This window comes from Phalacrocorax carbo, chromosome 9, assembly GCF_963921805.1.
Source record: "Phalacrocorax carbo chromosome 9, bPhaCar2.1, whole genome shotgun sequence".
Lineage (NCBI taxonomy): Eukaryota > Metazoa > Chordata > Aves > Suliformes > Phalacrocoracidae > Phalacrocorax > Phalacrocorax carbo.
In genome coordinates, this window is record NC_087521.1 from 36,120,898 (window position 1) to 36,143,535 (window position 22,638).

The following is a 22,638-nucleotide window of genomic DNA, read 5'->3' on the forward strand; positions in this document are numbered from 1 at the left end:
CCTCCACCCCATTTGGGAAATTGGTGTTCAGTCACTTTATTGCTGTAACACTTAACCTTCCTTCAAGTGATAGCAAATGTGAGCGTTTCTGGCAGGACCAAAGGAGCTGGGGTCCATCTGGAGTGAAGTAACCCTTTCGAAGGTGATCCATGGGACATCCCGTGCCTCCCAGAACACGACAATACCTGCACCAGACACACTCCCCTGCTGCAGAAGGTTCCAGTCAATGATGCAGGGGAGTTAATATAAGGCCCGCTGCCTATGAACATCACCTAGGCCCTAAACAATACTTATGCACGCTGTTTCTCACCCATGGGCTCAGCAGAGAAAATGCAGCAAGATACAGCCAACACCATACGCCGCTTCCCCTCCCATTAATCAGGCAGGCAGCCAAGGCCGAAGCCTCTCGCGGCACGGACACGACACGAAGCACGACGAGGGCGCCGTGCCACCGCTGCGAGGCAGGCTCAGGGCATCTCGGTTCTCCCCCCGAAAGGAGAAAGGCAGGCCGATCTTGCTCCTGCTCATCTTGTAATGGATCAGACCAGGCTATTCAAATTCCTTGTACAACGCTGCCGCCTCAAAACCAGAGGCACAAAGACCAAGCATCATGTTCAGCGATTTGGGTCTCTAGCTCGCAACGTTGTCTCGTCTCTTCTTTCAAGTCCCAACGCTTCATTTTCTCTTCTCATTTACAAGCTAGTAATCTGGTTGTGAATCTTCTCATATCTAGCGGCTTTTTGTGTAAAGGCCCGCCTGTCTGAAACATCTCAGCTTTCACTTTTCAGGAGGTTCCCAGCGTTCGCAGTCACAAAGAAATGCCAGTAAGTGGAAACTGAAAATCCACCATAAAAGGTCAGAAACCAAATAACCAACAGAAAGGATGTTACAACTATCAGTTAAAAAAAAAAAAAGACTATCAAAATCATCTTTTCTTTCCAGTTTAACCCTTTGCTGTGCAGTCTGAAAGCATGGTGATGATGATCTCAGCCTGGCCCATGCTGGAGAGGAGTCCCTTCTCCCCGAAACAGTCGCTCAGCCCTTCCTGGCAATCAGGCCCCTTCAAGAGCTCTCGCGAATCTCACGTCCAATTCGAAAATCCTGCCCAAGAAGTACGTATAGCCTCTGTAATCCCTTCTACAGTTTTGAAACGGAATTCTTGATGAGCGAGTCATTCTTATTACAACACGAGCCACGAAAGGAAACACGAGAGATTTAACACAATTTGTTCCAGTCCGTGCTGTTTACATGAGTGACTGGGCGCAGAGATCTCCGATGGCTTTACTGTAATGGGGGAGCAGGCTGCTGAGCATCTGCAACCCCCCAGCACAAAGAATTTCAGAAAAAAAAAAAATCGGTGTAACCTACAGCAAATCTTTGTCGAGCTGGCTGGACTTCACCGATCCAAGCAGGATTTAGACTAACAATCCTTATTTCGGGAAAATTATACATCTGCAGCTCCCTAGGCCATTCACCCAGCAGCCAGCAGCAGTTGTGAGGTCTATGCACCACTTAGCACATCCAGTACGAGCGTCTTAAATGATGCATAGCCTTATGCTGACCTTCTGCCCAGGGCTAAATCCTACGCTTGATGCGCTACACGCCCCTACACGAGCTCCCGGGGATGTGTGTATGTGACAGTAACCCAGCTTTGACAGCTGACCGGCGGCAATTTCTTCTGGGTGTCTAATACTCACCCTGATTCGCTCTGTGATCTTTAAAACAGCAAAATATTTTTATGAAACAAAGGAGAAGGATTGCACTAAGCAGTTGCCTGTTTTCAGGCCTGACTAACCAGACAGTAACTAGGACAAAGTTTGATCTCTTTCAAAATAGCGTAATATTTTTAATGACCCTTAAGCCCATTTTTAGAACAGAGCGCAGACTTTCCGCCTTAGTTTGAGTAAAAGCCTGAGACTCCTCCTTTGCCAGCAAGGCTGAAAAACGTAGCAGTGGAAGAGTCACCCCACGAACTGATGTCACCAGACAATGCTGCAGTCACTGGATGTAAACACATCTTTCAGGGCAATGAGGTTCTGTTGTATAAATGCACGCTTTTATTAAAGGGCCATTTTTTTCCTAGCAAAAAATACAGGTATTTTCCTCCCTAATTTATTACCTGCAATGTCAACCAGCCTGGTAAAGCACTGGGAAATAATTCTAGGAATACGTAAACCTCTGTGGAAGGCAGGGTATGATTTTGACCTGTGGACGGCTTGCAGCAGAAGGTGGCTGATCCCAGAGATCCACTTGGGTCCACGGATGGTTTCAGATTCTTGCAAAACTTACAGAGGGAATCTAAGGAAGAGTTCAGCAAACCAGTGACACATCACATTTCACTCCAGTAGGGCTCAGCAGCACATTTAGACAGAGGGATGTGCTTAATTGGCTCGCTGGACCAAGGCTGTACTTTCCATGATGATGTTCTCTCCATTTATATCTGTTTCGGCATCATTTGCATTTTCTTCTCATGCTATCAAGATCTGATGGGAAAGCACCAGCGCATGTACGTGCGTGCAATCCTCAACACACACAGAGACGGGACTGACAGCTCTGCGAGACAAAGCTGAGAACGGCGGCATGTTCACTGGGAAGTTTTCCCTCCAGTTTACCCAAGGGTCTAGCGACCTTCGTCAAGAGCCACAGTTAAAAATGGCACTGATCAAATCAGCGTTGCTCATTTTCTCCTCGCTGTCTTGCAACAAGACCGCCACCCGCTCCGTTTGCTCAAATCCCGCACTCCATTATCCGAATGCTGCCACACACCCGTCCCTGAACTGTTAATCATTATCATGGGAAATACTACGCTCGTCTATACAAATTAGAATGCAATTTGTGTACCTAAACATCACAGCTCAGGTCAACCTGTTCTGCCTGACGAGACAGGATACCGCGAGCACCAACGGGCGAGTTCACACGGAATGCAACTCGGGGAAAATGACAAATTAGGCTCCTCAGCCACCTCAAATAGCGGCAGATGGCTGTATAAAACCTGATTTTCTACAAAACAGGCAGCATGTCGGTGGACGCCAGCAAAGCAATAGATGGCTGGGCGCTGGACACAGGAGGCTCGGCCACAGCCCTGGCTGTACCCGTGGCAAAAGGCACCAGGAGCCCCTTTGCTTGCTCGGTGCAGCCCACCCGTGGGACCTGCTTTGGCTGCCGTGGGGAAGCGGCTGCCGGCGGATCCAGGCCTGCTGCGGGCAGGCGGCTCTGGAGGAGAAGGGAATCCTTGAAGGAAGCCACCACAGAACGTCCTCCTCCCCGAGACCCCGGCGATGCCGCTACCAGCTCCCCTGGGCTCGGGCGGGGTGTGTGAAGTGATGGATTTAAAATGGCCCCTCTGCGGAGGGTCTGACACACCGACAAAGCCCTACGGCCCCCCGAAAAGTGACGCACCCCGCCGGGGGAGGCTGGCGGCTCCGTCTGAAGGAGAAGGTGGGGTGCGCGGGGGTCCTTGTCCCCGCCTGAGGCGGGGTGGTGGCCGAGGTGACACCCCGCACCCGCTGCGGGCCTGAGGGCTGTGCTCTGGGGACAGCAGCCATGGGCCGAGCCGTGGGGTGGGGTGGGGGGGTGCCGTGCTGGAGGTGCCCCCCACAAGTTATGGAGGGGGGGGGGTAAATGACGCCCGTGCGGCCGGACGGAGGGAGCGGGAAGGGCCGCCCTCCGCCCCCGCAGGCCCCTCAGCCCCTCCCGGGCCCGCCGAGCCCCCCCCGCCCCGCTACCGCCTCCCCCCGGAGGCCCCTCGCCCGCCGGCAGCACCGCCCCGTCCCGGCGGCCCAGGCGGGGCCGGGCGCGCCCCCAGCCCCGGCGGGGAGCGGGCCGCGGGCCGCCGCAGGCCCGGCATTGTTCGCTGCCGCCCAGAGCTCCCGTCCCGTCCCGCCCCGCCCCGCCCGGGCTCGCCGCCCCCCGGTCGCCCCCCGCCGCCTACCCCAGCTGCTCCTCTCCCGGCGGTTCCGGGCCATGGCGGGGCGCGGGGCTGCCCGGGCTGCGGGAGGCTCCGTGCGCTCTCCGAGCCGCGCTGCGTCTGCCGCGGTGGCGCGGGGCGGGCGGGGGAGCCGGCGGCAGCATCCCCGCCCGCCGCTACGGCGTGGCACGGCACGGCACGGCGCGGCCCCTGGGGCACCCGCCCACGGGTGTGCACGCCCGCGGGTGTCCGTGCGTGGGGCATCAGGCGTGGGCAGATGCAGGGGCACCCCGCTTCCAGGGGTAGCAACACACAAGGGGTCCCCCCACACCCAGGGCACCCGGCACCCACCCACGCGGCGGGGGGAGGGGCGTGCGTGGGGGAACCCAGCGCAGCCAGGATGCACCCACACCCTGGAGGCATCCCCAGCTGGGGCATTGGGTACCCACACGGGCACTCACACACGCGGGGGGCATGTGTGGGGGACCCAGCACAGCCACGATGCACCCACACCCCGCTGACTTCTACCCACTGTGGGAGTACCCACGCGGGGGTCATCCACATCTGGGGAGCACTGAGCGCACTTGTGGGCACCCTGGGGGCATCCCCACCTGGGGCATTAGGCACCCACCCACGGCGGGGGACCCAGCACAGCCAGGATGCACCCACACCCCAGTGACTCCTACCCACTGTGTGGGTACCCACATGAGGGTCATCTACATCTGGGGAGCACTAAGCGCACTTGTGGGCAGCCACACCTTGGAGCCATCCCCATGTGGGGCACAAGGCTCATCTGGGGCATTGGGCACCCCCACGGGCACCCACCCACGCTGGGGCACTGTGCACACAGCTCCCCACTCAGCCAGCCCAGTGTGGGATGAGCTGGGGTTCAGGCACACACACCTTTCCTGGTGGGACCCATGCACAAACACTGACCCAGCTGGGGTCACAGAGCACATCGGTGGGATGCACACCCCAAAGCGAAGCCACACACACACACGGCACAGAGTTCGGACACGCTACGCGCCCTTCCCAGAGCATGCGGCAGAGTGCACAGGCACATGTGGGCTGAGAAATCACCGGAGGGATCCTGCCCTGGGGTAAGCCAGCTCCCGCCCCTGCAATTCCACCTGTGCCAGCAGTGTCCGCAGGCAGCAGGAGATGCACAGCATGAAAGATGTAGCTCAAGAACCTGGGCTTAGGCACCCCTGGGGAAGATTTAGCTGTAGGACAACTGATAACATGCACCTTCCCTCAAGATTTCCCTCTTACAGCAAGCGCTTGCCCCTTCGTATTTGGGATTGATTCAGCGCTCTGCCACGTGAGACTGTGATTCAGCCCAAGCACATGGGAATGCCCAGGTGCAAAACTTCAGCAGGGGAGCAGCGGCGCTGGCCCCGTGCCCCAGCTGCCCCGAGGTGCCCCTTGTGCCCTCAGCCAAAACATCCCACCTGGAGGGACATAGTGATCACGTTCTGATTTCTTTTTTCTTTGCCTTCCCGCGCTCCCCCGCCAGCTGCAGCCTCACAGGCCTGTGTTTATTGTGCAAAACCAGGAAAAGAGTCGAAGCCTTTTGCAACACCAGCCACAGAGAGCTCACACGCTCCCACCCGCGCACCACAGGCTGCCATGCCAGTGAGCACACTTGTCCTCAGCGTGCCAAACTAATGCTTGTCCTTACTTTTAATGCCAACAAGCTGCTGGTCAATTCATCTGAAGCTGTAGCCCTGTGCTGCTCTTTGGAAGAAGCACGGCACAGTGCTTGAGGCATGATCTCCAAACTGGAAACATGGCAGTCGCCAGAGGTTTGTACGGACCCCAGTCTGGAAGGATGAGAAGGGAACTGAGCCCCAGACTATAAACTGCAAAAGGAGATTTTGGGAGAGTGCTGCTCATTTCTGCACACTGGCCTGCACAGGTCAGGGAAAGCCAGCGGCCATCCAGCCTTGTTCGATGCACAGGAATCAGCAGGATCCGCTCTTCATTTTTGAAAGCAAGAAAAACATTCAAAAGTGAACTGATTTTCAGTTCCAGGTGGCTCATCCATGCCAAAGCCATGTGTTGTTGCACTCCCATTGATACCCTGATACTTAATTTCTAAGTGCCTTCTCCAATACTCGGCAACTGCCTCCTGTTGGCTTCTTCCCTGTGTTTACAGCATCAGAGCGAAACATACAATTTCAGCTCACTGAAGTGCCGGCTCACGTGGCAGGCAGCTGAATCCTCCTGCCCGTGGCTGCCAGGCACCACGACCATGAGGAGCTCAGCCGTTCGTGGCCTCGGTAGAAGCTTCCTTATGATTTTTATAAATAATCCCTAAAGTCGCACGTGCCTGTTGTTTCTTCGAAGCGGCAGAGAAGCAACGGGCATTGTGAGCAGGGATTTCTTATGCTGGTGTCTGTCAGAAGGGTTCACATAGGTTGAAAGGGGAGATTAAAAGAAAAGCAGCTGGGAAGCAGAGAGGAAAAAAAAGGAGGATGGAAAAGGAGATCTGTTAATTTGAAAGTCTAATTAAACTGAGATGGGCTCAGGTTCTGCCTTCCTCATTCCCTTTGAGAATTGCTGCTTAGGTCAAGCTTGTACTGCCCCATTTACTGGCATTTTTTCCCTCTCCCTTTCCATTATGGCACGTGGCATCAAAACGGAAAAGGAGCAGAGAGGTTTGATCCTGTGCTGGGGGGATTGTCTGTGTGAACTCCCAAGGCTTTTTCCTGCATTATTTCCTATGACCCCAAATCAGGGGGGTTTGCAGATGATTTCGTTTCAAGGGTGTGACTCAGCATTTCTCCATTTTCACCCACCATCCAACCCTTTGCTCCACTGATTCATCCTCCCTTTATTTCTCCAGTTGCAAACAGCCCTTCCTAAGAAGTATCTTTACATTCCTGCTGCCCAATTTGCCAGATCACAAAGAGCTAATTTCACAGCAGATGTGCTGAACGGCACGCGATAGAAGGGTTCTTGAGGAAAAACTATGCTAAATGGGGGAAAGGCAAAAAGACAAAATACCCCGCAGAGAGAGACAGCAGCTGGGGGTCCCCAAGCCAGTGCCCCAGGAGATGCAGTGCTGAAGAGGCCCCAAAATTAGGAGAGAACCTGGATTTATATCCATCATGTGTACTGCTCACTTGCAGGGGCAGTTTCATAATTCACCTTGATTCGGCTGGCCCACTTACCCAGGCAGCATTTACAGTTGCTTTTCATATCCCCAGCCCTTTGCAAACAGAAACCAGCCTCATTGTGCAAAACTTACGTAAAAGGTGGGAAAGGGACACTACAAAACCTCTGCTCTTTCTCAGGTGCCACCAAATACTTGCCGGGGCTTGCTGTTGAGGGAATCTCTGCTATTCACATGAGTTTTCTTTGCCATGACACAGACGACGCACTGTCTTAACCCCAAGTGACAGATCTATTCTTAACGGTGGTTATAGAAGGTTCTTGAACATGTTTGCCTCTTCCCTGCAGTTATTATTATCACTTCTGCCTTCTCAGTCTTCATTCTCTCATTGCTTCTGCTTAACTGCATGGGAAAGTAAAAGCAACATAGATCTCAACTGTGTTTGAAGAGCAGGTGACCTCACCCAAGCAGTTACACTCTGCGGCTGTGATTTGTCATCACTGTTTTAATTTCTGTACCTTTATTCTTGGGTTAAGAGGCCACAATTCCTGGCAAATATCAAAAAGTGATAAAACAGAATCAGCTTTTTCCCCCACTCTTCTTGAAAAGCTGGCGCCTTCCTAACAACTTTCTGCTTTTTTCTTACTGGAATATTTTTAAGTGAAGCAGATCTTTGTTGCTTAGGAAATCCTTCTATTCCTGCTGCTCCCATTTCTCACCCCGAATAGTGTTATGACCGCCTACATTTACATGGGGTTTGCAGCCAGAGGAATTATCTTTGCTGCTGCTGCAAACATGATTGCACACTACGGCTGTAACAGAGCCATCGTATTTCAGTCATAGAGGAGACAGAATTGCAGCGGTTCATTAAATGACTTGTTTAATCAGTCTGTGCGAAGGTCCTTCCCTCTGGAAGATGCTCTGTAAACTGAAGGAACTACTTAAGAATACAAAAAGCCATGTAGGTAAAGAGCCATCACCCCAAAACGTCAACCAAACCAACCCCAGCATGCATTCAGAGACAGGCTTGGTTTTTACCTCAGGGGCTGCCTTTGCACCACCAGCGTCTGGTCAGCACTGAGCACCCAAACGACAAGAAATTGCAGAAGAATAAAAAACCGCAACTCTTCTAACCTGAATTAAACTATCAGACCGGTTTCCAGTAGGTTGCTCACCCCAGACAGCATCCTCAGGACTCTGGCAAGGTTTTGCTGGATTTGAATAAAACACCCCAGTCTCAGCTGTGGGTTCAGATAATACTGCAGACCCATCTGCACGTGCCTTGGTGCTGTATCCAGAGCCTCGCTGCCTTGCAGCCCCAGGTTTTTCCCTTCTGTCACTAAGACACACCAGCATTGCAGGACTAAAACCTTCTGAGATTTCTCTTCCTTCCTCTTACTTCTCTTTAGAGGTCAGTAAGATCTCTTCTAAGCCCAATTTCCCACCTATTCCCAATATAGTCTTTAATTTGTTCTTTCTCTCCTGCACTGGCAGGCAGATGGACGCTATATTCAAAACATCCTTCCTCGCCAGTCTCTTTTTTTGCAACGTGGCTTTAGTAAATCCAAGCCAAAATCTGTGCGTGCCAAGTTTGTTTCTAGGATTTCCCCCTGAAGATACACCTCATCCAGGGAAAGGGTTCCAGCTCCTCTTGCATCTTGGCAGAAACAACTGAATCCACCTGCCTGCGCGATTCAGCAAGACACTCGCAATATGTTCCAGCCAGGTTTGCGCACCTGGAAACAGGGGGAGCAGCCGGCTTTCCAGGCAGTGCTCTGAAGTCCCCTTGTTAATGCTGGTTTTAATTGAATGGTCACATTTTCCTGCATCCTCGTGCTGAGCTGTTACTGTCAGTGGAGCTGCCTGCTTCACCTCTGCCCTCCTGCGTGTGCACGTGGGAGGGAAGGGCATCCAGCTCGTTTCCTTCCTTTGAATGCAAACACCATAATCAGCTGCAAAGTCTCCTGAGGTTCATCTACATAAACAGGGTGACACAAAAATAATGTATAGCCGCTAGCGCTCCTGTTCCTTCCGTGAAAAACAAATCCTTGCACAAGGACCTCACTTAAAGCTGGCATGAGGGTCTCAGCTGTATCTTATTTAACTGTCCTGCTCCTGCAAGGGACACAAGTCTCCTCACAGCCTGAAAAGGCTTTGCTCTCCCTTAGTGACTTTTCTCCCTTCCCAGAGCATCTCAACAACAACCCCTGGAGAGATCCTCAGTCTATGGGAGACTGACGCTTTCTTGAGCAAGTACGTTCCCACATCGGACATAAGAAGCATCTAACAGGCCACATGCCATCTTCTCCTTCTTCTCTTGCCCAGAGCTACTCCCTTGGCTGTGTTCTTGCATCCGTCTTGCCAAGACCTCTCCCTCTTTCTGCTCTTGCAACAGAAATAGCATGTTCCCTTCAGAGCCCCTTTACCCAAGTTCTTTAGTTTCTTCCAGGCATCTTTTGTACTTGTCATCGTATGCTTGCAGCAACTGCCACCACAGCCGCCCTGAAAGGGCCATTCCAGCAGCGAGAGACCGCTCTGGCCCCTGTGAAACCTGCCCTGTCCCTCTTCCTCTGGGTCCCACCAGCAGAGCTCTGCAGGCAGGTAAAGCGGCACTAACAGCACTGAGAGCTGCCGAGGTGACACCGAGAAGCTTTAGCAGGTTCAGCATCCTGTCTGTCGCAGGCAGGATTGGACTCGGTGGCGGGAAGCTGCCCGCAGAGAGCCTGGAAATAGCTCCTCTGCAGGCCTCTCAGTCATGGCCACAGACAGGGTGTAGCAACAGTGTGTGTTTCATCAGGGAGGAAAACCAGCCTGAAAAACCCAAACCACAAACTTAGAAAAAAGAGCTACATCTCAAATCATAGGCAAGACGCTGCAGTGTTTCTTGAGAGCGTACTCTGTCTCCTCAACAACGAAGGTTGGTGTAAAATACAGTGTATTGCAGGAATCAATGAGTGGGAAAAGCTGCGGGCCCTCGAGTTGATTCATGAGTCTTTGGCCTCAGCATTGCCCTGCAGCTGATCTATTTTATTATTCAAACACACCACAAACATGAAGCAATCCCACAGAATGGTTGTGAATACCTTCCGTGTGAGATTGTTAGACTGTGTGAAATCAAAGACATTTTAGCAGTCTGATAAAAACTAGGTCTGAAGTATTTTTATTCCATGCTGCTGTTTCATAGCTCAGAGTTTCTGAGCTTCTGTTATTTTCTGCTATATTCTTCCATTCTAATAGTTTCTACTATTCATTTCATTTGACAATGAACATGCATTCACACGCATGGCACATTCCGCTGCTTTTAAAACCACCTTTATTATATTATTCAGTTAGAAATTTCTACAGTGTCGCATTTGCTGTTACCAGATGAATCTCAATGTCTCATTAAAATAACCTTGGCTGTTCCTCCTCTTAAGACTACAATGCAAACAGATCACATTCTCTAATCCTACGTAATGCCTCATGTAAAACCACTTAACATTCCTTTTAAGGCTGGGAGTCATCCAGACGAAAGATGCTGCATAAAAGCACATTCCTTAACATGCTTGACCAGAAAAGCAACGTGGTCTAGGGTGGAAAATACAGAGTGGGAATCAGCGTGTGTTCAAGGGTACATGCCTGGCAGCATACAGCGTCGGGCCATGTCTTGCACTGTATGCTTCGCACAACTCATTGACCTCCATTTATCTAACTGTAATGGCAAGAGCAATACAGTCCTGGTGCAGCTATTATTTACGTGCACTTTCCAGTAGTGCTTCCAGCTGGGACTGAGACCCAGCTGGGGAAGGTGGACTCGAGCTCGGATCACGAGGCAAGCTCTGAGAGCTCACTCTTCACCACTGGCTGTATGGGATGGGAAAATACACCTCCAGGTGGGAAACAAACCTTAACCCACCCAGAACAACATAGTGGTCAATACAGGAGCCTTTGCATTGAATTGCAGTTGTTGGACAGCCCTTGGATCTGTAAGACGTTCTAGGAGGCCAAGTCTTAATGCACCATCTGCTACTGGAAAACGAAACGGCCTCTTTCCTGTGCTGTCATCTGATGGGTTGTCAAGAGCGGCAAATCAGCAGAGTGAAAAGCAGTGTTTGAACGCTCAGCTGAGGAAGAGAAAAGGAAAAAGGACACAAACAGCTCACTATCAGGAGTGCAGGAAGCTAATTTATGGGGGGAGAGGTAACTGTTTTGTTAAAAATCGCTTGAGGAAATACAGCTCCCTAAAGGGTAAATACTTCCTTCTTTATTTGCTGGGTGTTCAGGAAAACTTACGTATTTATGTTGGAGTGAACACACAGGATGTAGAAGGCTTTCAGAGAACAAGGGGAAATCAAACACAAACCTCTTTCAGTTAGCAGTCCCGGGCTCCCCGTCTCTCTGGAAGCAGGGCAGTTTACATTTTGGAGCCTGCTTCTGACAGACACCATTTCAAACGAGCCCATAAATAAAAACACAATAAAATCAAATGCCACTATGCAATTCCTGAGAGTCTGCATACGTTGGCTTTGAGTTTAACCTAAAGCAACACGCCAATCCTAACGAGTTATGCTACAGAGCCTGCGTTTTGAAGGAAAAGCTTATGCCACCAGCACCGCTGTTTCAGGTGCTTGCATGTGGGATTTCTAAATGTGCTGGAGTAAGCTTAAAACCCAGACTCCATTTTAAACTGACAATCAGTATCCAGCTACTTTGTCGATAGACTATATTGGACCTGCATGGGCTGTCTGACTGCCAAAGAGGCAGATTCTGTTCTTAAATAACCAATCCAGAGTTCTGAACACCAGAGACTAGTACATCTGGCTTTCATTTAATTTTTTTCTACCTAATTTCTGCAAACATATTTCCTGCGTTGAATATGTGGTAGTTTTTGCGCCTAGAAAATAACACCTCCTTTTAGGCCTTAATGATTTTACGTGCAGCGAATACTACTGCTAATTCCAGCGTTCCTCTCTTCCGTATCCCCCACCTTTGGGTTTTTTAAATTGGTTAGCACTCATCTGAGAGAGCATAGGTGAGTTTTGCTCAGAATTCTAGCTTCCTTGCTGAAAATAATAATTCTCCATTGAGGAAAAGACAGGTATAGAATACTTTCCATCTTGCAGTTTCACAGAAGCTTTTTTGACATTAGGAGCCCAAGGAGACGAGTCCCAACAAGTCCAAGTTAATTAATGTGACTATCATTGCACTGGCTGCCCATAAAGCTAGATACTGTGGTGCTTGATTAGCCCACAAAAAGGATTACATGATGCGGCTGCAAGGTTGCAATCCAGATGGCAAAGAATGAGACTAACTGGCCCAGGGAGTCCTACCCAGTCCGTGTCCCTGTTCCCCCCAGCTGGTACATCATCATCCCCCTCCTCTCTGGGAGCAGGTCAGCCACCAGTGCTCAGCTCGGAGGGAGGCTTTGCCCTGGCAGCTGTGATAACCCCTACCAGGATGTACATGAAGGAACAGCTCTGGTATCAAAGAAGGAAAGCTCAGCCTGGTGTTTGGCAGAAGCATACGTATGGATATAAATATATCTAATATATATGTGGTGTAGGCAAGCTGGGGGCTTCCCCTCTGCCTCAAACCAAGGGGCACAAGCCAAAAGCCATGCCTGTCCCCACACTTGTCTCTCCACAGCAAAGACATGGACTTGCTGGAGCTGGTCCAGGGGAGGACCCCAAAAATGATCTGAGGGATGGAACAATTCTCTTGTGAGGACAGGCTGAGAGGGCTGGGGTTGTTAAGCCTGGACGAGGCTTTGGGGAGACCTTATTGTGGCCTTCCAGTACTTAAAGGGGGACTATAGGAAAGATGAGGGCAACCTCTTTAGCAAGGCCTGTTGTGACAGAACAAGGGGTGATGGTTTTAAATTAAAGGAAGGTAGATTCAGGCTAGATATAAGGACATTTTTTACAACACAGGTGGTGAGACACTGCCCCAGGTTGCCCAGAGAGGTGGTCGATGCCCCATCCCTGGAAAACATCCCATGTTGAGCTGGACGGGGCTCTGAGCAACCTGATCGAGTTGAAGATGTCCCTGCTCATGGCAGGGGGTTGGACGAGATGGCCTCTAAAGGTCCCTCCCAAGCCAAACCGTTCTATGGTTCTGTGGCTCTGTGAGGCGGCAGCCCCAGGTTCAGCGCCGTTACCGGCGGGTGATGGTGGCCACCCCCGGGACAGGCAGTGGGCCCTTCAGCCCCGCCGGGACCCACCGGCGCCGGGGCTCTGCCTCCACCGGGCACAGGGGCCTCCCCGCTGCCGGGCCCGCAGGGACACCCCGCCCCGCATCCCCGGTCACCGGCGCCGGGGCAGCGCGGCCTTGGGGCCCGGCGGACACCCTGCGGTAGGAGCCATCGTGACACAGGCTTTACTAACGCCGAAGGGCGGCCCGCGGCCGAGGCGGGGCGGGCGTGGAGGGAAGGGCCCCGGCGGTGCTCTCGGCCGCGCTGTGGCGCTGCGGCGTCGCGGAGGCCCGTTGCCGTCTCGTCTCGTCCCGTCCCGACCCGTCCCGTCCCGGCTCGGCTTGGCCGGGCGGTGCGTGCGTGGGGGCCGGGGCCGCGGCGGGCAGCGGGGCCGCGGCCGGGGCGGGGGGAGCGCGGGGCCGCCGGAGGAGGAAGAGGCGGCGGCGGCAGCGGCGGTGCCGCTCCCTCTCCGGCGGGACAAAGGGCTGTGGGCGCGCAGGTAGGAGCCGGCCCGGCCTTGCTGCGGGCCTGGCTGCGGGCCGGCGAGCTGGCAGCTGCCTCGGCCGGCGGCGGGCGGGCCGCGGCGCCTCCTCAGCGCCGGCGGGACGGGACCTCCCCTCTCCCTCCGTCCCTCCTTCCCCACGGTTGCCGGGGCCGGTTGCTGCCCGCCGGGTTCGACGCTTCCCCGTTACCCCTGGGGAACCGCCGCGGGCTGCGGAGGGCGCTGCCGCCGGGCCGCCAACAGCCGCCGGCAGCCCGCCTTTGTCTCGGCGGCCGCGGCCCCGAGCCCGCCCCGGCAGCCCCCCCCGCCCCGCTCCCGCCTCAGCAGGCGCTTTCCGCCGCAGGAGCCATGGACCGGCTGCCGCGCTAGGAGCGAAGCCCGGCCGGAGGGGCGAGGGGGAAAGCGGCCGCTGCTCCCCTTCCCCCGGCGGGGGCGACGCGGGGCCGGAGATGGAGCCGGCGGCGCGGCCGGGCGGGGATATCCTGAGGAGGAACCCGCAGCAGGACTACGAGCTGATCCAGCGGGTGGGGAGCGGCACCTACGGCGATGTGTACAAGGTGAGAGGCGTGAGGGGCCGCGGCGAGGGCCCTTCCTCACGGCTGGGCTCAGGGCGTCCAGGGCCCGGCCCCTGAAAAACCTTTGCACTCGGGGCATCTCTGGCAAAGCTTGACGTTCCCCCACCCCCCTTTTATTTAGAAGGATTGACTTCTTGCAGCGTTGGAGAAGGGTCCCTTTTCCTGGCCCCCTCGCTGATTTCTTAGAGGTTTGAATTAGTGAATATTGCAGGTGATAGTTTCCACCTTGCTGCTAAAGAAGGTGAGGATATCTACTTGCTGTACCCGTTTCCAGAGCGCATCATTTAAAGCACCTGATTTAAAAAGGTGCAAGTTTATCCCTGAGGTTAATAATAGCACGCAGGAGGCAGAAGCAGATTAAAGCTCTTCAGAAGCTGGAACGGAGTTACAGCTCGCGGTAGAGTCAGCGTTGCAAGTCAAGTAGATGCTCTTGAAGCAGTGCGTACTGGTGCTCACATTGCCAGAGCCACGGGAACCCAAAGGTGTAAGCAGGGCACGTTCCCCTCCGTGTGCATCCCTGGGGGGTATGAACCCCTTCCCCGCACCTCAGGGATGCTCGGCAGCATTAACGCTTGGGTTGCTTATAAAGAAAACCTTAAAGTTTTCGGCCTGTGTTTGGTTATCTGCATTTTCAGCTGCATGGGAAGAGCATCTCTGATGTTTTACTTTGTAATGCTGTTGAGTGTGTTTTAAAATAGACCTGACACAACCAACTGTACAAGAAAAGGTGTGTTACTCTGCCACATGAAAGGCAGAGGTAATTGCTCATGCTGGGGGAGGGCTCTTTGCTAATGTTCAAATTGAAGTTTTATAGATGGATCTTGTTCCCACCACCCCTTTGAAACGGTTGCTTATGGCCTTGGGGAGTTATTTTTAAAAGTTTTCATGGTGCATAGTTACCTTCCTTTTTTCTTTTTTTTTTTTTCTTTTTGTAATCTTAGAGTGCTGCCCACAGATCGGTCAGCTTCTTTGCTAGGGAATCATAGAATCATCACAGAACGGTTTGGGTTGGAAGCAACCTTAAAGATCATGTAGTTCCAAGCCCCCTGCCACGGGCAGGGACACCTTCCACTAGACCAGGTTGCTCGGAGCCCCATCCAGCGTGGCCTTGAACACTTCTAGGGATGGGGCATCCACAGCTTCCCTGGGCAACCTGTTCTAGTGCCTCAGAGTGAAGAATTGCTTCATTATATCTAATCTACATCTGCTCTTTTTCAGTTTGAAGCCATTCCTCCTTTCCTATCATTACATGCCCTTGTAAAAATCCTAAATCCTTTAAAAGAACATTTCAGGTTTCATAAATCTGAAACTCAGCATTATGTTGAGCTCATTTATTTGGGTATGCCCGCATAGTACAGGGCAGAGCATGATAAGAAATAACTAGTTGCGTTGCAGAGAAGTCCTTTTGTGTCATCTCTTTGTGGAAAAAGAAATATTCTGCTTCTCATTATCCTGGTAATTAGTGGAGAGCTGTGCTGACATGTCACACAGCTTCCGGTTCCGGAGCTGGTTTGAATGCATGGCTCTGCTCTGTGCCATGTAAACATATCTCCTTTAAAAAAATTAAAAAACAGAACCCTCCCCCCGCCCCCCCCAGTTCTTTGGGTAATGAAAAATGTGCCTTCTGTTCCTGAAACAGTTCCAGATAGGAATAAACCCAAACCTTCTCACAGTGCAACCTGGCAAATCTAAATCAAAGTCTCTGGCAGTCTCTTTCAGAGGTTGTTATGAGTCTAAAACAAGTATAAAGTTAACGAGTTTAAAGTAGTTTGAGAGCCTACATTTGTTTCTAGGTCATTGGTTTGCTCTCTGTTTTTACAAAGCCCTGCAACAGGGAGGAACTGTATCGAGGGAATACCGCGTCGGGTGGCACCGGCTGTTATGACACATATGCAAAGCAAACTTATTTTTTAAAGTCATTGATATTACGTTAATTTTAAAAGTAACTAAGGTAAACCTCTTCTCTTGAAAGGACTTGTAAACATTTTACTTTTATTTTTCTAAGTCTGCTCTAAGTCTCTTCTTCGCACAGATGGCACATCTTGTCCTTGCTGAGGGCTGTCAGTGGTGTTTATAAAATGCGTTTCTTAGTGAATATCCAATTGTTGTGTTCAGAGCTTGGGCAAGGTTTGCTAGAGAGCGCTCTTAAATTAAAATGGAATTTTCCTCTCACCTCTCTAAGTGGTTTCTCTGCTCTGTCGCTACTAATGAGTCACCACCGTCTCCAGCACAGTTGTTTTTAGGATGTCTAAACGAGACAGCCTTTCTGATTGTGGGAGATCTGCCTCTTCCTCAGATGCTTTTTGGTGGTGGTGGTTCATGCCTCAAATTCTTCTCAGGGCGTTTGGTAGCTTTTAGAGTAATTAGTTCTTTTTTGGATGTTGAAGGCTGAGGTTAAGCAAATATTTGTGTTCACTATTAGGTTACAGAAGAATATTTAAGACCTTTCTAAAAAATCTCCTACCCACTTCGCTTTTCATTACTACTATGGAAGCTTAAACCTGAAATGTGTTTTCTTAGTGTTTGTGGGGTATTTTCCTCTCGTCTGTCACATGGCACACAATGGTTGATTGTGAGGTTGCTTGTAAAAACTGGATTGTTGATGATGTTTTAATATTTTTTTTCCAAAAAAAATGCATTTCAGGGTAGGGGAGAAACCATCTGTAAATAAACTATTTTATTACCAGTTCACACCATAAGTAGATCCAAGTTTGGGTCTGCCAGTCTTGAAAGCATGCTTTCCGTTATAATCCTAATGTGTTAGTTGCCTCATCTGTGTTGGGAAAGCTTTTTTTAATTTTTTATTTTTAATAGAAGTTATTACTCTTAAGCCAATTCTAATTCGCTGGAATAATTTACCTCTCAAAGCATTGTATCAAGCTATCTTAAACTGCTGACTTCTGAAAGGGGCTGTAATAACAAAGATTGGGTACCCACTGGAACTTAATATTTTGCCAGTATTTTTGTCGTCCCCTCTCTCTGTCAGGTGGTTAGCATCCTCAGCATTGTGTCCCTTAACACTCCGAAGGCAAGATCTGCAAGAGTGAGGTTTTAATTTGCCTTTCCCAGCAAGATTTCTGTTGGCCCTCCTTGGTCATATACATGAAAGTCTCAAAGCAATGTGTAAAAGGGATGTAAGTTTGTTCATGTATCTGCACCGTTGTGCTGAAATAGACTTTGTGTGTCTGGTTAATGCAGAAACATCCAGCTGACCGCTGTCTCAGGGCAGAAAATTAAAAAAGCCGCTAGGAACTGTAAAAGGAATTTAATCTCCAGCACTAGGAATTGTTCCGTCAGGCCCTATCCCAGGTAAATTCCCACAGTGTGGTTAGATCCCGGCTCTTGATGAACTGTCAAGGGTGCCAGCATGACTTTGTCAGTGAACCTGCAGCTTTTCAGTAGGGCCTTGAAGTCTAATTCATATAAGGCTGGTTTTGATAACAAGTTCACATCGTTGGCTCTCTAAGCATGTGTTTCTGCAGTCCATGGTATTTTCTGGAAGTACTTGGAATAGTGTGAGACCGGCCTGTTCGGGTTAGCTCGTGGGATTCGGTTGCATCGGAACAGCAAGTCATTCAGTGTTACATGCTTGAGATGTTGGTGTCCTGATGGGACTTAGAAAACAAGTGCTGTATTAGGGCAATAATTTACTCTAGCTGTATCTTACTGGGATTTCCTGCATGGAGCTTTTATTTGACTATTTATTAATGACTCAGAATAGGTTTGGTGGAGAGATTTAGGGGAGAGAATACCCTGTGTTGTGGTGAGAGATGTGGGGTCCCCAACCCTTTCACATAAATGGGAATTTAAAGTCTTATACATGTGTGAGTGCCTGTTGGCTCTGCTGGGGAACAAAAGAGTTCCACTCGCTATTACCTCCTCTGTCTCCTTCTCCCGCAGCTACACAGGGCTTGTACTTCTGTGTTTTTTTAATGCAAGTGCCCCAAACAGAGTTTTAACTAATCTTTGATTTTGGAGAAGGGGAACAAAAGGATGGTTTATGTAGACTGTCTTTTTGAATGCTCTTGTTTGGCAGCTGAGCTGAAAGATCATGTATTTGCCCAGCCCAGCACCCTCTGCAGACTGCTTTTGCGGGATGAATAGCTGGATGTCTTCCTCACTGAGAGGCAATGATCAAATATGATCTTGTGCAGCAATTCTAAAGCTGTCTTGTTTGGGTTTTTCCAAGCAGGATTGTGAACAGTGCTGCAGCAGCTTTCTTTGAAAGTAAGCACAGGGGGAGAGAAATGTACCAAATTAATAGCATTAATACAGTCTCTGTAAACAAGAGTTGCATTTTTATTAAATATAATGGAAATTTCATTTCTTCTTGAGTCACCTGCTCAGTCTTTCTTATTCTCTTGGGATTTTTTTTTTTTAATCTCCTGCACCAGGTAAAGGCATTAACTTAGAAGAAACCTGTACCGGTTTGCCACTGATCACTGCTGCAGGAAAACAGGGAGCAGTGAAATTAGATCATAGCAGACACTTTTGCTCAAATGCGGCTCTAAAAAAAAAAAAAATATCTTTTTTTAAAGGTTGCTATAAAAGTGGGAGTTTGTCCAGTCTGAGTCAGGTTTCAGCCCCGCCTGTGTGGTCAGTGCTTTATTTGTGGAGCTCTGGGGTATAATTCCTGGTGAAGTCAAAGGCTGTTGAGAACCTGTATTTGATATTTTGAAAATAATTCTTAATGTCAGTCTAATTTCACAGATCATGAGAATTTACCAGTTAAAGCGTGCTGCTACTTAAAGTCAACAGGTTAAGAATGGAGTATTAAGGCTGTGTTTTAATACCAGAGTACAGTTAGGGCTATGACAGTTTTTAATCACATACTCCCAACTTCATACAAATATGTTTTGGCAGCTGCAGACCAATTGGCCTGGCCACCCCTGATTTAGCACTTCTGTCCCTGGTGAATATACATTGCTTGCACATATAAAATACCATAACACGTCTGTCACATCGGGGGATTCCACTCTTCCTCTCCAGATCAAACCCTTCTGGTTAGCAGTGTTTGCTGTAGCCATGCCTGAACTCTGCGTACTCTTGTTTTTCCATATGAAGGGTGTTTAGAATGGCATCAAACCAGAGCTGTTGAGTTTCTTCTTGTTGCTGTGGCATCTCTCTTCTGGGAAACGGCATGCTTTGCTTTTAGGATGCAGTCAGTAGGATATATATATATATTGTGGAGAACTAAAGTGCTCAGTGGCTTATTGACACCTTCTGATAGGATATTCAGGAGCTGGGGGGAAGCCCTTGCTTTTCCATTTGTAATCTTGTAGGTTTGTTGTTTTGGTGTTGTTGTTTTATTAAGTATTTGGTGTTATGTAACATAGAAAGCTGTTTGGCTTTTTTTTGTAATATTTAATTATTATCTCCTGTTGCTCAATTTTTCTGTCATTGGTAGGTTATGTGATGGGAATAGAGTGTCTCTCCCTAATCTGTTTTTTCATGTCTCATACATTCAAAAGCAGGTAGTCCCTAAAATCTTAAAAATAAGGTCTGATTTCTTTTGCAGCTCTTTTGAAGAGTGTTGTCCTCCTGGATTGGGTCCTCAGAGGAGCCAAAGAGAGAGCGGTAGCAACTTTTCAGTGTGCTGCCATCAGCTAGTACAAGGCTGTACCCAGCGTCTCTTAAGCCAAGGAGGCACTGAGAGTCTGTTCTATTGAGTTTAATGTTCTGTTGGTACCAGTCCTGTCTCTGATGTAGTCTTCAGTTGCGGTCTAGTACTTATCCTTCAGGAGATGGTCTGCTGCGTAGATGATTTTGTTATTCCTCATTTATTCATGGTACAATCAGCGAGGGAGGCTGAGGCATCCTGCGGACTTGCACAGGAAGGGGTTAACCAGAGCATGTTCTTTTGTTCCCTGCATGTTGCACCCATTTTTGGAGACCAGTCTTGAACTCGAGAGGTGCTTTACATGAGCTGTGCCTTTTCTGCCTTCCACCCCAGAGCTCTGTTTCAATGCAAGGTACACATTCAGAGGAAGTGAATGGTGCAGTTCATACACCATTTGAAACGCACACACTACCCACCCCCTCCAACAGCAGAGGAAATCTCTGAGAAGGAAGAACAGATCAAAAATCAGGACATTTGCATACCAGTGTCTACTTTGTCTCCAGAAGATGCAACGGTTGTTTGCATTGCCAACGCATTTGGATAACTTTGAATGCACCCAAGATTTATAGCATGAGGTGTCTGAGTGATTCCCAGTTCCATCAGCGGAGGTGCGTGGTAGAAGTACGCAGATCATCCATGTCAGAGAGAATAGCTCTTCCTGTTAGTAAGGCCATAACAGAGTTTGCCAGCATATTTCGCTGACACTAGCAACTGTCCATCCGCTCTGCAGCTGGGAAAACAAATATGCTTGCTGCCTTTACTCATGTTTGGCACCTGGCTTCTTGGTTACGGCTGTGAATGAAAAGGCAGCATCAGCCCAAGGTGATGCCATTTGGGAACAATGCAAAATGGGTAGGTCTCCATATTCATAAAAGTTGTTCATCACCTCAAGGCGACCTCAGTGCCTTACGTTCTAGAATGCCAAGACTTTCTCACACTTTGCCATTTTGTTAGGATTTCAGATTTTATATTTCTTCAAGATGTTGAATAGGTTTTTTTCCCAATTTCTGAAGGATTCTTAGCAATAGGAGCACTGAGCAAGGTTTGCTGGGCGCAGCAGCCTTTGGTTTGTGGTTTATGGCAGTTTTGGTGGTCCTGAGTGTGTTCTGGGATTCCTATTTAAAAATCAATGGCAAGGGCAGGGTATTTTGTTCAAGATTTTGCATTTGTGATCTGTAAAGCCAGAGGCTACCTTGTTTTTAATGGGAGTAAGTAAATAAGGCAGACCTGATGCTGACAGTAGTTAAAAATAGCAAAAGACAATTTATTCCACCAGGCCTTCCCAGGATCTCCTTGGAGAACGTACCTGTGGAAGAGGGATTGCAGAAGATCATTTATCTGAACTTCCTGTCTAGCCTCACCAAGTAGCATAATCTTTCTGACAGGTTAACTCAATGTGTCTAACTATAGTGAAGGGGTTTCTGTATTGTGCACCACCATGTTTTTCTCCAAGCTGTGGTTTGCTAGACTGGAGAGCATGTTTACACAGGCTGCATCGTATAGCATTATTTATTTTCCATCTCCCGTGCCCTTTCCCGTGTCTCATTTAGGGAATCTGTTCAAGAGTGGGTTGGCTAAAAAATTGGAGTCCCTTCTGTTTATCAAAATACCAGAGAAGTGCTACTGAGAATGAAATGCCTTTTAACTCTGTTCCCAACCTAACCAGCTCTGCAAAATCAGTATCTTCATTTGCTGGATAATTTTGAGACCCAGACCTGCCTGCTCATGTGTTCCCCTGTGGCCGGCCCGTGGGAAATGTCTCCATCACGTGAAGGTCTGAGCTGTTGGGATCTCCTCACATACAGAGGCTGGATAAACTGCTCTTCCTTTCTGGATTGTCTGGGGGAAAATTTCAGTGTTTGGCACAGAGAGGTTTCCATTCTGCTCTTCAGCTTTCTAAATTCCTTCACCCAAGCATTAGAGTAATTCATTTTATTCAGCATGGTGGACAGTGTCTGCAAGGAGCTTCTCAGCTGCTCAAAGAGCCAAAGTTTACCTTCCCCTGTGGCAGATGGAAAATGCTGTGCCGAGAAGCCGCAGCTTCACTGTCTCTGGAGCTCTCACACTTGGTGCAAAGAGCGCACAGGAGGGTGAGCAAAGGAATTGCTTCCTGGCTGCTCTTTCAGTTGGGACTGGAGGTCAGGGGCAAAGCTGTTTTGTGGGTGCTGTTTCCATCCTGCCCCGTCACATCCCAGGGAAAGGGATTCAAGAGGAGCCTTGCCTACATGGAAGCATTGCGGGGGGGAAGCATTAGGGAAAGGGCTAACTCCTTATTTCTGAGTCAGTGACCACTAACAGAGCCGTTGGACACAGGATGGTATGCTCCTCTCCACTGTGTCAAGAGCTAGCCAAATTTATTCGTGGTACAATCAGCGAGGGAGGCTGAGGCATCCTGCAGACTTGCACAGGAAGGGGTTAACCAGAGCATGTTCTTTTGTTCCCTGCATGTTGCACCCATTTTTGGAGACCAGTCTTGAACTCGAGAGGTGCTTTACATGAGCTGTGCCTTTTCTGCCTTCCACCCCAGAGCTCTGTTTCAATGCAAGGTACACATTCAGAGGAAGTGAATGGCACATTTAGCACCACAAATCTCGTGAAGCAGCTCACTTTTGAGGCTGCGGGATGCTAAGATGTGGTTTGAGCAGACACCAGTCAGTATATCAAAAGCAGGCAGTAAAAAATCTGAAATTTTTTGCAACAGAGGGCGAATAAGAAGCGCCAAGGCTTTTGTTTAAAAGCCTTAGCTT

The 22,638-nt window shown here is 49.7% G+C and overlaps 2 protein-coding genes across 5 annotated transcripts in view; one reads left to right on the forward strand and one right to left on the reverse strand.

Moving 5' to 3' along the window:
* The window catches only part of ATL1 (atlastin GTPase 1), a 31,657-nt gene extending 27,535 nt beyond the window's left edge, over positions 1-4,122 (reverse strand). Inside the window, exon 1 of one of the 2 annotated variants that reach the window (XM_064461161.1) lies at positions 3,932-4,122. In XM_064461161.1, coding sequence (XP_064317231.1) covers positions 3,932-3,965 — 34 coding nt within the window. In that variant the 5' untranslated portion in view covers positions 3,966-4,122. The remainder of the gene's footprint in view (positions 1-3,931) is intronic. The other variant, XM_064461162.1, reaches the window with a different exon arrangement.
* Positions 4,123-13,483: 9,361 nt separating this feature from the next.
* MAP4K5 (mitogen-activated protein kinase kinase kinase kinase 5) overlaps positions 13,484-22,638 on the forward strand; it is a 73,311-nt gene continuing 64,156 nt past the window's right edge. For 2 of the 3 annotated variants that reach the window (XM_064461167.1, XM_064461168.1), the window contains exons 1-2: positions 13,581-13,693; positions 14,040-14,253. In XM_064461167.1, coding sequence (XP_064317237.1) covers positions 14,146-14,253 — 108 coding nt within the window. In that variant the 5' untranslated portion in view covers positions 13,581-13,693; positions 14,040-14,145. Of the gene's footprint in view, positions 13,694-14,039; positions 14,254-22,638 lie in introns of all 3 variants that reach the window. The other variant, XM_064461169.1, reaches the window with a different exon arrangement.